This window comes from Selaginella moellendorffii, unplaced genomic scaffold (assembly GCF_000143415.4).
Source record: "Selaginella moellendorffii unplaced genomic scaffold, v1.0 SELMOscaffold_1, whole genome shotgun sequence".
Lineage (NCBI taxonomy): Eukaryota > Viridiplantae > Streptophyta > Lycopodiopsida > Selaginellales > Selaginellaceae > Selaginella > Selaginella moellendorffii.
Genome location: NW_003314262.1, coordinates 3,960,833 through 3,976,314, shown reverse-complemented (window position 1 = coordinate 3,976,314; position 15,482 = coordinate 3,960,833). Strand labels below are relative to the sequence as shown.

General features: G+C 43.0%; 4 protein-coding genes across 4 annotated transcripts; all 4 read left to right on the top strand.

Moving 5' to 3' along the window:
* Positions 1-4,897: 4,897 nt before the first annotated feature.
* On the top strand, positions 4,898-6,210 carry LOC112349419 (probable CDP-diacylglycerol--inositol 3-phosphatidyltransferase 2). The gene is made up of 9 exons (XM_024683840.1): positions 4,898-5,035; positions 5,088-5,172; positions 5,223-5,272; positions 5,353-5,392; positions 5,457-5,501; positions 5,565-5,633; positions 5,701-5,869; positions 5,923-6,021; positions 6,076-6,210. The coding sequence occupies exons 1-9, from the start codon at positions 4,975-4,977 to the stop codon at positions 6,139-6,141; spliced, it is 684 nt and encodes a 227-aa protein (XP_024539608.1). The 5' UTR covers positions 4,898-4,974; the 3' UTR covers positions 6,142-6,210.
* Positions 6,211-6,218: 8 nt separating this feature from the next.
* LOC9630699 (lysine-specific demethylase JMJ30) lies at positions 6,219-8,029 on the top strand. Its single transcript, XM_024683827.1, has 6 exons — positions 6,219-6,617; positions 6,680-6,886; positions 6,941-7,072; positions 7,139-7,375; positions 7,432-7,774; positions 7,828-8,029. The coding sequence occupies exons 1-5, from the start codon at positions 6,240-6,242 to the stop codon at positions 7,600-7,602; spliced, it is 1,125 nt and encodes a 374-aa protein (XP_024539595.1). The 5' UTR covers positions 6,219-6,239; the 3' UTR covers positions 7,603-7,774; positions 7,828-8,029.
* Positions 8,030-8,075: 46 nt separating this feature from the next.
* Positions 8,076-9,953, top strand: LOC9657923 (putative hydrolase C777.06c). The gene is made up of 12 exons (XM_002962079.2): positions 8,076-8,241; positions 8,327-8,467; positions 8,533-8,648; positions 8,785-8,826; positions 8,888-8,943; positions 8,998-9,074; positions 9,132-9,251; positions 9,307-9,383; positions 9,441-9,504; positions 9,570-9,620; positions 9,677-9,725; positions 9,775-9,953. Exons 1-12 carry the CDS (start codon positions 8,092-8,094, stop codon positions 9,891-9,893), a joined length of 1,062 nt encoding a protein of 353 aa, XP_002962125.2. The 5' UTR covers positions 8,076-8,091; the 3' UTR covers positions 9,894-9,953.
* Positions 9,954-14,451: 4,498 nt separating this feature from the next.
* LOC112349729 (early light-induced protein, chloroplastic-like) lies at positions 14,452-15,359 on the top strand. The gene is made up of 2 exons (XM_024684683.1): positions 14,452-14,866; positions 14,929-15,359. The coding sequence occupies exons 1-2, from the start codon at positions 14,480-14,482 to the stop codon at positions 15,220-15,222; spliced, it is 681 nt and encodes a 226-aa protein (XP_024540451.1). The 5' UTR covers positions 14,452-14,479; the 3' UTR covers positions 15,223-15,359.
* The last annotated feature ends 123 nt before the right edge of the window (positions 15,360-15,482 follow it).

Below are 15,482 nucleotides of genomic sequence, written 5' to 3'. Positions count from 1 at the left end.
TTAACATATTTGTAAAATATGGTAGAAACTAGCTACATTATGGAGTAGTGCCCAGGTGCACCTGACGGGGGTGTTGGGCTTGAGTTGGGGGCTAGATTTGATAATGGTGCTATTGAAGGTGTAGTTGAAGTTGAAAGAGAAGTGCAGCTACCTAAACATATCATGGACAAACACTTTCAGAAGATGGTTTTAAGAACCAAAGAGAAGGCCATTCACACGACTCTAGAGTCTCTCAAGTGGGAAGGCCCAAAAGACATGATCTGAGAGATCCCACTATGTCGATTGACTCAGACAAGTATTATTTGGTATACTTCACCTCACTTCGTCAATATAGACATCTATAGTCTATCTAAACAGAATAGCCTTGAAACAAACATAAGTATGTTCCTTGTTTTGGTGTTCAAGCCAAGAACGACAAATACCCTCTTAGTGTATTTGAAAATCAAGAGGGTTTGAGATGACATTTGGAAAATTAAGTCCTGCAAATTTGACAAGATGCTTATGAGCCATCCTGAGACTCAACAATTTATGGGGAAAATATTCTACATTATTGATGGGAATCATCACTAGTGTGTATGGATGAAATGCATCAATGAATGGTTCTAAGATAATCTTGTCTATCACATCAATGTTTTGATTGGACATGTACACACGAGAGGATCTCTAGATATGGCAAGGCTTGTGATAGCTTACCACAAAATTAATGTATAAATACCTCTCCCTCTTCAATCACTTTTAACAATTTGTGTTTTGCAAGATAAGACAGTTTGCAATGCAGAAGAAAAGCCTAGTGCATGATATCAAGCAAATTCAATTTCTTGCCAATCTCAATGAGGATGCAATCTATAGCCACTATAGTGACAATTTAGCATCACTTATTCAGCATCAACGAGATCATCAAGATGCTAATAAATGGTACAAGTGGAGTAAGGTATGTGTAAGCAATTAAAGAGAATAATTTAAAAGATGATCCATAGAGGTTCAAATATAGAAGGAAAGGGCCCATGAATAAGAGTGCACCCCCATTTCCAATCGGTTAAGGTTTCTGGGATACTTGGGGTTAAGCATCTTGGTTTGAATAGTACTGGGCTGAGTGACCTCTTGGGAAGACCAAATTCAAGAGTTTATAGTATGTTCTTCTCAATATACATTTTATCACTGAATGTTTGTGTTGTCTTCAGTTATTGGTGAAAGTTAAGCAAGATGCATATGCACAATTGCATCGAGCTAAAAATGATCAAGAACTCTCAGAGCATTTAGCCACAATTGACAAGAAAATCAACATCACAAAGAAATTATTCAGTGTGGCCGACCCTCGACTCCCAAAGAAGTGGTTTGACATCATAACAGAGATTATTTATCATAAAAGTAAGTATTATCTATGTTTACTTGAAGGTTACTCATAAATGTTGTTTCTTAGCGGACAAGACTCTAGATGAAATTATTTACAACATCTCAAAGTCAAAGCTTACATATGAGGAGCAGATACACATTCTAAATGACCTTAATACCAGACTCAGGGAAGGAGAAAAAGGTTTAGACAATATGATGGAGATTATGAGGAGGAGGACCATCTATATTTCACAAATTATATATAAAGGAGATATGTTTCTAGCGTATTTTATAGGGGATGATCCTGAGCAACTTCCATTCAAAGACTTTGTCACCACTAAGTTTACAAAACTCAAAGATGACTAGCTGCTAAAGAAGGCCATAAGCACAACTCCATTTGATAAATAGCTTGGCCAACCTTACTTCATGCGGTGAGTAGCTTTCAGGTAACATATAATTTCTCAACTATACTCAATTTGTTTATATTCTATTGTAGGTATCTTTGATATAGAGGTATTCCTTTTGAAACACCAGTATGTAATTGACCCTTGATGCATGGCGTGAGAGATGGAGACATGTAATTGACAACAATGAAGTTTCCAGTAGTGATAAAGCAAGCTTGTCCTTGGGAATTGGAGATGCTAGATTATATGCCAACCCATCAAGAGGTTGCAAGAGGCAACAATGAAGATGTGCCAAATGACGAAAATGATGGCCATGAGAATGTCAACATTATCGGTGCCAATAGTAAAGAGAGTAAAGATGACTAATTCCTCAAAATAGTTGTAGCAAAAATTATTGGGAGCAACTTCATTCTAGCTCGTCTTGATGCCTAAGAAGAGGACCTAGAGCAATTTATATTTACCACATGCCACATGACAGTATGTAAATTTTTCTTAATTTCACATCTTATCTTTGTCTTCTCGCCCTAGATTTATCTTGTTTCTTCAATGGCATTCCATAGTGAATTTGGGATCTTTATTGGCTCCTACAGTTCATTAATGGCATCTTTCAAGGAGGATGTTGAGAATATGGCTATCCAGCAAAAGTGGGAGCGCTTTTGTTAGAAGATCCATAGGCAACTGCTCAAGAGTATAAATTTCATGCTCTTTGACATGCCAGATGGTCTTCTAAACGCTGATGGTGATGTCCCAAGCTGGAACATCCTAACTGAAGACCACTTGAAGAATGCTTCTAATAGCAATTCTCCTTCACACAACTAGTCAAATTACCTTCATTCTCCCGAATGACCCCTATTAGTTATCCTACTCATGAGATATGCAACTTGAGTCAACTTCAAGAGGTTCTCTTCCAAGTGCATCATGGATAGTGTTGGGGTTGAGACTAAATGCATCCTAGTGATGCTAGAAAAGGTAAAAAATCATCTTGTATTTTGGGTTGTCTCTAAAGTTTAATTATTTAGGTTATGATATGGATTTACCATATATTCTGAAAAAGAGGAAATGAAGGTTTTTGTGATAGCGAATGTGTTATACAGGTTTTGCCAGGGCATGATAGCTCTATTGACATCATACCAAATCTCATAAATAATGACATTCGCAACACATTATCTGGGTATCGGTTCTAATCTCCATCAATGATGCATGTCTTATTTGAGCTTTATTGCCCAACTAAAGGTGTTGTCATTGATTACAAAGTAGGTAGTGGTTCAATGGTCAAGGTAGCATATGACTTTAGTAGATCAGTGTTTGCAATTGAAGAATATGAGTTCTTTAAATGCCGTCTTTAGAGGTTTTCATCCTTCTCTATCAGTTGCTTCTAGGAGGTAATTTATGATGTTTTAAAAACTTATATGCAATATATATCTAGTTTTCTAGAAGTCTTCTTAGGTATGCATGGCACAACATATGCAATATAACTCTTCCCCTAAATTGAGAAGGAATTGTATAAAAAATCTATTTATTGATGATACATTAAAAGATAGTTGAATGCATCCACTTGTAATAAGAAAAGAATGTCACATGTCAATGTGATAATGATAGTGACAATGACAATGTCAGTGTTAGTGTCAAAGATAGTGATAGTGACAGTGTCAGTATTAGAGATAGTTACAGTGTCAATCTATCAAATTTCATAATTACTAATATTATGAATTTATTACTTATATAGAAGGAGGGATAGATAATATTATAGTGTGAGAATTATTAATAGCTAGAACTTCAGTAGGGTGGCTTAAAAGTACCATATTTAGTATTTATGGATGTAATATTTATTAATGAAATATTGTTCCTCACTATAAAGCGATAATGGTTATGAGTTCTTAGCTCTTTTTGAATTTTCTTATACATCCATTTATGCACACCTTCCACACCAGTTTTTGGGTAATTGTGACAATGTTCTAGAAAAGTTTTTAAACCCATGTAGCCTTTTGTTTTATCCAAATAAAAGTACTATATAGGACATTAAAGATAATTTATATTCATTCTTTCAAAAGTTTCACAAAATCTTGAAGAAACATTTAGCATCACTCTTGAAACACATGAGTCAATCCATCTTTAGTAGCAATATCTAAAACATTATTTAGAAAAGGGATATTTTATTCAGTCATACTTGGGACTACAAAAGAAAGAACCTCACAACAATTATTATATAGAAAGAAGGGTGGAATGTTGGTAGACATTGGAAATGGAGGTGGAGACTTATATAAAATATATAGGGGCCAAATGCAAATAGCAATAATAGTTTCTTTAGCCATTCTTACACTCTAAACAAACTAAATTTTTAATGTTGAAAGCATCTCTTGTCAATATTTATATTAAGAAAAAATTTAAAGGTTTTTGAAAGTTTAGATTGTCAGTCTTGAAAATGAGACTTCAAAATTATATAAAGACATTATTATATATGACGAAGTGTTAACTACAACATTCCCAACTTGATTTGCTTTAACATATTTGGCTCCGCACAAAGCAAAAAACTTTAGAAATAAACGCCAAATTGCATCATCAACTTAAATGGCCATTGAGAAAAATGATGCAATTGTTAAAAAGCATCATCATAATTGTCAACATGTTTAAATACATGTTTAAAAATGTTTAGAAGAATGCTCTAATTCTCATGAGTGAGTGCATTCAAACTATTATATCATTGCAATGCCATTCCTTGGAGACATATAGGAAATTTATGCAAATGCCAAGCATCATCCCAAAAATGATATATGGTAATCACTGTAAAGTGATCAAACCAATATTTTAAATATTTTAATATTTTTAAATTTAGCTAAATAATTTAATTTTTATTATAATGAGTACCATAAATTAATTATGACAAAATAACGTTTTGTTTTTAATATTTCATACTCAAGATTTACATATAGATTATAATACTTATATTTGACAGCCAAAGATCTACAAAGGTTTCTTGATTGTTATTTTGTTTGTCTATAATAAAATTCAGATGTTGTAAGCATTCAACATTGGATGCCTCTTAGTTGTGCCTGACTTAACAATTCTATCATCTCCTTGTAGTAAATGCGGAGGATACCTCGCTCTGGGAGTGATCCCAATGTTCTTGACTTATTGTAAGGAAGAAGGCATCAAACAAACACACAAAATTCATATGGAGTGCTCCCGACTTTTTGGATCCTTGCTTCTCAAGAAACCAATAGTTAGCTAGGGTTTAGGTATGGCTGCTTCAGCTACATCGAGGCCCTGGCCGATCTATCTCTACGTTCCCAATCTCATTGGTATGCACGATTCGCTTGATCGCCTCAATCTCTACGTTTTATTTTGTGGCAGGGTACGCGAGAATCCTCATAAACATCACGGCTTTTGCGATATGCTTTAGCCACAAGGCTCTTTTCGTGGCGCTCTACTTCTTTAGGTGAGTTTCACAACAATGCCGCCATACATTTTTCTCAAACCCGCCCGCAGTTTCGTTTGCGATTATTTCGATGGACGCTTTGCCCAATTGCTGAATCAAAGTGAGCGCCTTGTTGTTTGTTTTTTTTTTTTTTTTTTTTTTTTTTGGCCTTCTTGTGTAAAACAAAGCTTTGCTCTACAGGGTCGACATTTGGAGCTGTTCTCGACATGGTCACGGATAGGTAGTGCCGAGAATTTGATTCAATCAAGCTATAATCGCTGTTCCTTCTTTGTTCTCGTCAACAGGGTCAGCACTGCAGCACTTCTCGTCATCCTTTCGCATCTCTTCTCGTAAGATTTCTCAGTTTTTCGCTTGGTTTGAGGGATTTTTCTTCTGATAGTTTTCCATACCAGGAACGCATATCTCCTGTTTGTGGGGCTTCTCGCCCTCGACATCTCCAGCCACTGGCTCCAGATGTACAGGTTTGTTCTTCACAAAACGATTGAAAATACAAATGCGGCTAAACTTCTTTCATTTTTTCTTTCGTAGTACGTTTCTCTCCAACAAAACCAGCCACAAGGACGTGAACGATAGCAAGAGCCTTCTTCTTCGACTCTACTATCAGTACCGAGCTGTGATGGGCTACTGCGCTATCGGCGCAGAGGTTCTATACCTCGTCTTGTATCTCTTGGGAGATGGCTCCAAGGATCTCACAGAGGTATGTCTCAAACTCTCTCGCATTCCATGTTTGATTTTCTTGTTTCAATCTAGGTGGTGCTCACGGCTGCTGCCGAGAAATCAGTGTTGTTCTACGTGGGACTATTTGCATTTCCCGGCTGCGTGATCAAGCAGATAGTAAATCTCGTCCAGGTGAAGTTCTTCTTGCTCCTTTGCTTAGTTCTCACTTGGGTAGTGGTTTTCCAGATGAAAAGCGCGGCAGATTTGTGTGTGGTGCATGACTTGCAAAAGCCGCAGCAAAAATCCAGCTAGAAATCGGTGGTTTTTCGACGAAGTATAGCGAGTTTTTAAATCTAAGAAGCCCGCCCTATGGATAGATTTTAGGGCTCTTCAGTAAGAGCTAGGGCAGGATGGATGCGCTTGAGGAGAGTGTCTTGGCGAGCGTCTGGCGCCAGGGTGGATTTGCGTTCTGCCAGCTGATGAGGAAATGCCGTAGCGATCCTTCCATGGCAGAGGAGGCGCACGATCTGGCGTGGGAGCAGCTCCATTTGGGGGATTGGCACCAGGTCGATTGTGCTTGGCGGGACGGGTATGCGTTGGCTTGCGTGTACTGGGCGGAGGAGCTGCGCAGAAAGGGCGATCACGCTGAGGCCACCAGAGTTTTGGATATGGGATTGATGATGGGAGGCTTGGCTTTTCGCCCCCGGCTCAATGCAGCGATCTCTTCGCTTTCGCAAGCTTCGGAACCACCCTCTGCTGTTCGTGGAGACGATCAGCTCACAGTCCAGGTAGCCTCTAGTACTTCTTTTTGTCCTTTCGTGTATGATGCTCATCCTTTGATATTTTTTAGGCTGAAAGCTTGCCGCCGGGATCGCTGCAAGGACCACCAATGCGAACTATGGCATTTCCATCGATCCAAAAGTTTCTGCAAGAGCTCTTTGCACCGGGTGTTCCTGCAATCTTGACAGACACAATGGCGCATTGGCCTGCGATGGAGAAATGGAAAGACTTGAGCTACTTTCACAAGATCGCTGGAAACCGGACAGTTCCAGTAGAGGTAACACCGTTGCATCCTTTCACTTTCCTCGTCTTGAGCGAAACTTTCAATCAGGTAGGCGAGACATACTTGGCGGAAGGCTGGAAGCAAGAGCTCATGACTATGTCTCGCTTCCTAGATCGAATCCACGATCCTGGAGACTCTACTTCAAGAGCATATCTCGCTCAGCATCCGCTGTTCGATCAGGTGTGGTTTTGAGTTCCTTGTTCCGTCTTAAGTTGGTTCAAACCGTTGATAGGATTAGGCTGCCAGATTCCCGAGCTACAGCGCGACATAGTGACTCCAGATTACTGTGCTTGTGGCGATGGAGAGCTTCACTCGATCAATGCCTGGTTTGGTCCCAGCGGTACCGTCACACCTTTACACCACGACCCCCACCACAACTTGCTCGCCCAAGTCGTCGGTACCAAGTACGTGAGGCTTTACTCTCCAGAGCTCTCGGACTCTTTGCACCCCTTCAGCGATCCAATGCTGCAAAACTCTAGCCAGGTTTGAGTTTGTCAGGTCTTCCATCAGTGCTGAAAATTCTCTCTTGTCCTTTCCAGCTCGATCTTGACAAACCAGACTATGAGCGCTTTCCTCTGGCGGAGAAGCTAGCTTTTGTCGACTGTGTTCTTGGAGAAGGCCAGATGCTTTACATTCCACCGAAGTGGTGGCATTACGTCAAGTCCCTCAGCCCAAGCTTCTCCGTAAGCTTTTGGTGGCGATCTTCCTAATGAAAGAATGTGTGCTCGATACGAAGTTTGAGCATAGAAAGAGTGGTGGATCAAGTTTTCGTGGGGAACAAGAAGAAGGTGGTGGCGCTTCTTCACTCCAATAAGATCTACAGTGTGGTGACTCTGAAAGAGTGAGGATCTCCGTGGCTTGGCAGAGGTCTTCTCGCTCCAGGTAAGAAAATGCCCAGCGAGTGATCATCTAAGATTTCTCGGAATGGTTTGCAGCGGATCTCAAGCGGAGGCAAGGGCGCGATGGGAGGCAAGGGCGCGATGAGAAGCTGAGGCTCGAGTTTTGGTCGATAGAAATTCCAAAAACGAAGCTTTGCTCTATGAGGGGGTGCAGGGGTCGCCAAGCTTCTCTATAAGCTTTTGGTGGAACTCTACCAGAATATGCGACATTTACTGATGGAATGTTCTCGCCTTGTAAGAACCCTATTTTGTGTTGAGAATGTGTGCTCGATGAGGGAGGGGTTTTAATCGCGGCGGGGAATGGCGTGTGTGGCGCCGATGCCGCACAACATTGTGCTTGCAAATCCTCGCGATCGCCTCGTTCGATTGGGCGCGCTCTGGTCTGCCGCTCGCCTAGCTTCGTCTTGGTGGCCGCGCCTCGATAGGCGCCTTTGCGCCGCTGCAATCCAGGTATTTCTCACATCTCTTATAGGTAGACTACATTTTTTTCCGTGAACATTCGTTAAGTTTTACTGGTTTGTCACTTCGTTTTCAGGATAGAAATGTGGCTGGAGTGAACGATCTCTCTGGGCTGCCTTCTCAGCAGCGCTTCTTTGATGTGATCTTCCTGGGAACAGGGACTAGCGAAGGTGTTCCAAGAGTTAGCTGTCTTACAAATCGCTATAAGAGATGTCCTGTAAGTTATCGAGTATCATCTTTTGCAGTTCTTGTTGTCGCTCACGATGATCCGATCTTGTACAGGTCTGCTTCGCTGCCTTGCAGGTCGGCAATAAGAACAGGAGGCGGAACACAAGCATTATCGTACGCTACCCAAGGCGCGATGGAACCAGGATGAACATACTCGTTGATGCTGGCAAGTACGGCGAAATCTAAAAACTATCATCTGTGAGTACTGTATTGTTCCACCACTTTTCTGTTCTGGTGTTGCATTGGATGACTGACATTGCTAACTTGCGCTGGTCCCGAGACTGAATTTTTCGTGTTCCTATGTAGGTTCTTCTACCACAGTGCGCTTCAATGGTTTCCATACTACGGGTGAGACATGGTTTTTGTTTTTCCTCCCTCTCTATCTCATTTCTCGAGATCTTCCTGACAGATTAAGGCACCTTGACGCTGTTATTATTACCCATTCTCATGCGGATGCTATTGGCGGTAAGTTTGTAAAGTTTCTGGCACTCTTTTTCAATTGTGCAAGTGTTTTTTCAGGCTTGGATGACCTTCGCGACTGGACGAACAACATACAAGACTCGATTCCAATATATGTCGCCCAAAGAGATTTGGAGGTGTTGTGAGCTCTTTACGCAGACGAGTGAAAGCTCGACCGAATTCGTTCTTTGCAGGTCATGGGAAAAACTCACTACTATTTGCTTGATCCGACCGTGATCACGGAGGGAACGCAAGTTTCCAAGCTTCAATTCAAAGTGATTGATGAACAGCCATTCTTTGTCGAGGACGTGAAGGTCTGGAATATGTTATCCTCTGTTTCTTTAGTTTGATGATTGCTGGACTGCTCAGGTTACACCACTGCCGGTTTGGCACGGCCCTGGATATCGTTCTCTAGGATTTCGAATAGCAGACATGTGTTATATCAGGTAAACAGCAAATTTACAGTCGGACAGGGTCCTTGTTGCTTGCGTGTCCACTTGCAGCGATGTGAGCGAGATTCCAGAGGAAACATATGCACTTCTACAAAACTGCGATTTGTTGGTTGTCGTAAGTTCGCGTTCTTCCTCTAGATCGACGTTGTTAGTAGTGTTTCTCACGATCATGTCATGCAGGATGCACTGAGACCCGATCGTCCCAGTACGACACATTTTTCTCTTGACCAGGTTTGGATTTGTTCTTGTAAATTCGCAAGAGAGACATTCTTCTCCTCTGTTTTCAGGCTTTAGATGCTGTGAAAAGAGTACATCCCAAGCGCACGCTCTTTACAGGTACTCGTCTTTTTCTATCTTGGTTTTGAGAGCTTAGCTTTGGTTTCAGGGATGATGCACACGATGGATCACGACAAGGTAAATAAACAATTAGCCGACTTGAAACATTCCGAGGGCCTTGATGTCCAGCTAAGTTTTGATGGACAGCTCGTGCAATTGCGGCTGTGATCTTTTGAATTGTTAAAGCCTGTAGTTGAGATTAGTTCAAATCTTCACAAAGGGTGGCAAGAGGGGATCTTAATGGAGTGTGCCAGGATGGCATTTGCTTCGAGAAGGCATTTTGTATCTCGGTATGTTGTCTTGGAAATGCAAAGGGATGTTTTTATGAGCATTTTCCTCAGACCACGCCACCACGAGACGATTTGCAATATTAGTTGAGGATGCTCAAGAATGCTGGCCCTGGATGTCTTAAGCGGCAGAAATTACCCCAGGTGGCCATTCTCATCTCTTCCGGGCAAAGGTATCCTTCCAGATGCTTTTCTCCTGATAGAGCAGATCTTCATCAGAAAAAATTATAAGACAATCACCATTCGTTCAGCTCTACAATCGGTTCAAGTTAGACTGTCACTATTCCGAGCTGGTGGAACTGATCATCGGCAAGTCTGGGAACAAACACGAACCATTTCCAGGCCATGCCAGGCATCCAGTCCGTCAAGATGAGCTCGGCGGCGCTCGCTGTTCAGGTGAGCGGCAGTTCATGCTGTTGTCGTGGAGATCAGGAAGCTTGCAATCAGCTCAGTTCCGGATTTCATATTCCTATGCTATGAAGCTGAGGGTTTCTCTTCACCATTTCCAATCAGGCTTAATCGTGTGAAAACGACGATACAGCATCGCTGATATCTTCTGCGTATGATCCTGACAAGGTAGTCCATTTGTGGTACAGGTATACCCTTCTTTTTTGTTTCTTCTCTTATACCTGCCATTTTATGTGCTTTCAGGCAAGGCGGACGGTTCGAACCAGAATCACAACCAAGACGACAAAAGAGAGCATGAGTCGCAATGACTATAGCAACCTCATTTCTAGGTACGTTATGGGATCAGAGAGCATGAGTCGTACTGACTATAGCAGCCCATATCCAGGTGCTTGTATGCGATCAGCACTTCAACTTCAGAAGGAAGTCGAGGTTAAACTTGGTAAGACTCTGTTTTTAAGCGAGTGGTGGCTCTCTAGAGCCTTATAGTTTATAGTATCTAATTAGAATCCAAGCATTGGGTTTCGGGGGGCTGTCCCCGCTGATCGGTGCCTCTTGCTGGAGGAGATCTGCGAGGGCTGGATCATTGAGCGAGGAAATCCAGGCATCCAGCCGCTTGGTCTCCAGAGAAGAAAATGCAAATCGTGAGCTAGAATTCCAGTTACTTCCCCGTCTTTAGAATCGATTGCCATCTCCGATTCTTGCTGGAGGCTCTACTCGCTCCGATTCATCAAGCTCGTCCTCGGCGAGGCTTTATTTTCCTCTATACATCGGATCTCTTGTCGACGATGAGAACAGCAGCTGCGGCGCCGTCCAGATGAGCGCTTGGAGACAATGCCCTCTGCCTCGTTCCTCCACCGAAGTCTTACAAGCTCGGACTATAAAACCACACCTAGCTAGGCTCCACAATGGACTGTAACTCTTTGTTGAAGAGGTAAAGCTCAGCCAACTCGAACCACTCTAGCAGCACTGTAAATCTCCCTTTCAGTCAATGGTCATGTTTTCTAGTCTTGCTAGAAGAAATTTAGAGTAAATGTCGTTGTAGTATAGTGGTGAGTATTTCCGCCTGTCACGCGGTCGATCCCCGGCAACGGCGAGATTTTACATGTTCCAATGCATATAAGCTTGATGTTCATTCCTTCAAACGGAAGAAGGAGAGATTGGGATGATTAAATTAATGTAGAGGATTCCAGAACAAGAAAGTCGGATATATAAAGAGAGTGTTTTCACGTCTTTTTTCCTTTTTTGTTTTTTCTTTTTTTTTAGCTCAGGTCTAAATCTCTTAAGGCGCACAACCTCTACTTGATCACTTTTCCTGACTTCTTCATGACGCTGAGTCATAGTCTTGAGAATCTGGATTACCTCGTCATTTGCTCTACCAAGCATTACATAGTCAAAACTGATAACATGGAATGTGTGATTCAGCGTCCCACCAGGAAGTAACTCCCCTCCGAGGTGTTGAAGTAGCTCGATGTACAACACACAAACACAAAGTCCAAGAATAACTGCGGCGGCGGCAGTGGCTGCTTGTGCCTGTGGCTGCACAAGAGCTACTACATCCAGCACCCACTCCTTAAGGGCGTTGAAGGCCATAAACTGCTCTTCAGAATGCTTGTGCTTGTCGACATTTTCAGTGAATTGCACCCCAATCAAGTGAAGTCTGCCATCCGTAGATGAACACAGCGTCTACCCAGCTATAGTTGAACTAGATCGGAATGTATATATACCTTTCATGGTAATTGTAAAGTTGTTTGAAATTTGTATGCTATGTTTAGATATTCATCATCGCACAATTACTTACATAACCATACACACACCAACCAACCGATTATAGGCCTTACCAATGCCAATCCCACCCATGGTCCATGCTCCTCTTGGGCCTTTTAAAACTCCTCTACGTAGATCTGCTCCACAAAAGGTGAGCAGAACTCGTTATCTAACAGTAAGTACCTGGGATCCTGTTTGATCATTTCCACTGGCAGGTGGAAGTTGCAAGTTATATCCTTCTCCACCCTATCAACAACCTCTTGCACTGATTTCTGGATGCTGGACATTGTACCATTAATAAAGCGTAAGAGCACCTTATTCCAATCGGCCTCGTCTTCCAAAAGTATAGAGACTTCTTGTGGCTCCAACTCAGCTACTGGCTTAACTGTCCAGCCGTCGCCCCTGATTTGTGTCCGCCTGCCTTCTTGATCCGAGCTATCTCCATGCAAGCCTTGTCCAGCTGATCCAGAAACAGAGGATGGAAACCAGCGTAAAAATCCATGTCCTTGGTCCGCTGTGGATCTTCACTTACAACGGCTCCCAGTACGGAGTGAGGAAGGACTTTTCTTTGTTCCTGTAAAGACTAGGATTAGTTGACGAGAACGATAAGTAGAGATACGAACACCATAAACCTCGGTAAAACCCCTGACACGATAGAGCACTACTCCCTCCGAATGACTCTTGGCGGCAGCCACAGCTTGCTGCGCTTCAGGAGACAAGCGGCTGCCCTCTCCTTGAGAAACATTTGTAGACTCCTCCTCACACTATGGATCCTCTCTTCTTCCATTTTCCAAAGCGTTTCAAGAACCGGCTTCACCCGAGTATGCAAAGAGTAGCCCATCAAGTAGCCATTTCAGCCGGCGATCTGGCCCTCTCCATGTTCCACACACAAACGATCACACTCTTCTCTGGACCACCCCTGTAGAGCGCCGCAGCCATTGCCCTTAACAGGCAGCTTTTCCGGGTGCCCTTGGGGCCGACAACGAGCAGCTCTTCCTCGGGTTCAAGAGACAGGCAGTGTTCATCCATGTTCGGTGACCCTACGAAAAGAAAAGACTTTCCCGGATCACAAGTAACGACGGTGACTTGGTTGGGATCGAGTAGACCCGGGCAGTTGAGCTCTTGATCTGTAGCCAAGATGCCTCTATTGTATCAGATTTTCAACTCTACAAGCTTTAAAGGGAAAAGGCCACAGCCAAAGAACACTTGAAACAACACCAAATATCTAGCAAGTTGCTAGCGAGGAATTTAGTCTGACAGATAAGTGTTTTCCTTCAGTAACAATAAATAGGATTGTGGCAAGCTTCGACCGTACTACGACGGAGAATCTAGCTCTAAATCTTCCATGTTCCACAGTTATCTTCGAAGTACAGTCCCATGACATTAGAAGCTCAGGTATCCCAGAACAGCATCAACTCTTAATTTGAGCGAAAATTTCAGGGACGATAAGAAATGGACCATCTTAAGCCCAGTAGGCAAAGAAAGTGCCATCAGAATTATGTTGGAGATTTTGATTTGTTCTTTTGGGAAAAAAAATTAAAGAACATCTTTGAATTATCAAGGGATTGCATGCCATAATTTCACACCTAGTTTCTCCAAACCAGTGATTCAACAAAGTTCCAGCAAACAAAAGTAAAACTTTCTGTATGGCTTAGGGGATAGTGTTGATATGAGGCGACACATAGGTTGAAGCGCCTTGGATCGGTTTTCCAAATGATGTCAAAGCCTTCCTTCAGCTTTCTTTCCTGTTCGTAAAACTTGATAAGTATCATTTTGATAATCAAGTGGCAGCTCCACCTGATGGACAGATCCATCTCATGACAAGCAAATTTTTTAAAGGCAGCACTGTTGTCACAGTGGCTCACGGGTTCTCCAACATCTTGCATGCAGGTGGGTTCTTCATTTCCCTCTTTTCTTATCATGATTCAAGAGATACAGTCAAGTTTGATACGCCATGAGATTTGCCAATTTTTTGCGAGAGTATCAAGACTTAACGCGATTAGATTAAGTTAATGTTTTAGACAAAAGAGCATCCCCGTGTACGAATTCGATTGCAAAACGAAACGAAAGTTCTAAAGTAATATACACCTTGCATTTTCTCGAGGAGAATTTTTACCTTCGGCCTTTTTCACCGCACAAGGCATGCGACACATACAGTGGACACGAGCCGAGCCGGGAACTAGTTTTTGCCACGTACGGGCCTTATACAGTATAAATATCTGCCATCTCAAATGTAAAGAAAGTAGTTCATTTGCACAGTTTATTTTTTCCTAGCTAGCTCGCAGCTCAAAAACAATGGCACTCGTCTCAGGCAGCAGCATCGCAACTCTCTCTTCTTCCTCTCTCATCTCCAACAAGCTCCACCTCCAATCCCAATTGCCCACGAGCTCCAGCTCGCGAAATCTAGTAGTGAGAGCGTCCTCGAACAAATCCAGGGATGGTGGCGATGGCGGCATCAGTGGCATCCTCGACGACACCAAGAAGGAGATCACCCGCGAGGAAGTTCTCAAGAACCAGGCCGAGAACGAGTCGGAGAAGCGCTCAGTGTTTGGCGCGGTGCCATCGTCCGGATCGCTCTATCCCAGGCCAGAGGTCGAGAGGCGACCAGAGACTGGCGATCGATCGTTCCCCAGCTTGATGGCGTTCGATGGAGCCGGCCCGGAAACGATCAACGGAAGACTGGTAAGCGATTGTTGGTTGTTCTTCTAGATCTTGGCAAGTAACTTCGTGAACTTGACAAGCAGGCAATGATTGGATTGGTGTGGGCATTCGCGGTGGAGCGAATGACGGGACAAACGGTGGCGGAGCAACTCTACTCGCCGGGGAGCACTGGTCTTTTCCATTTCCTGGCGGTGGCACAGCTATTCGCGTACGCGTCGCTGGTGCCCATGTTTAAGGGCGAGAGCCCGGACAGCAGATCAATTGGGCCATTTAGAGCCATGGCGGAGCGCTGGAATGGGCGAACCGCGATGCTTGGCTTCCTCGCCTTGGTGATCACCGAGTTTTTCACCAAGACTCCAGTGTTCCACATGATGTAAATTTCCCCTCGAAACGTAATTGCCATTCTTTAGCAACTTAAAGCAGGCCCACAGATGGTAGGACCATGTAAACGTCCGCCGATGAGAGCCAGTCTACAGTTGGTCTCGGTTTCTCTTGTGTGATGTAAATTTGTAAATATAGCGTTGTGTTTAAATCATTCCTGGTCCCAAAACTTCTCCACGCACTGCTGCTCTTGTAGTGGTGCAAGCCTGCCAGGACGAAACTACAAGGAATTAAAAACTTCCATTATGAGTTCATT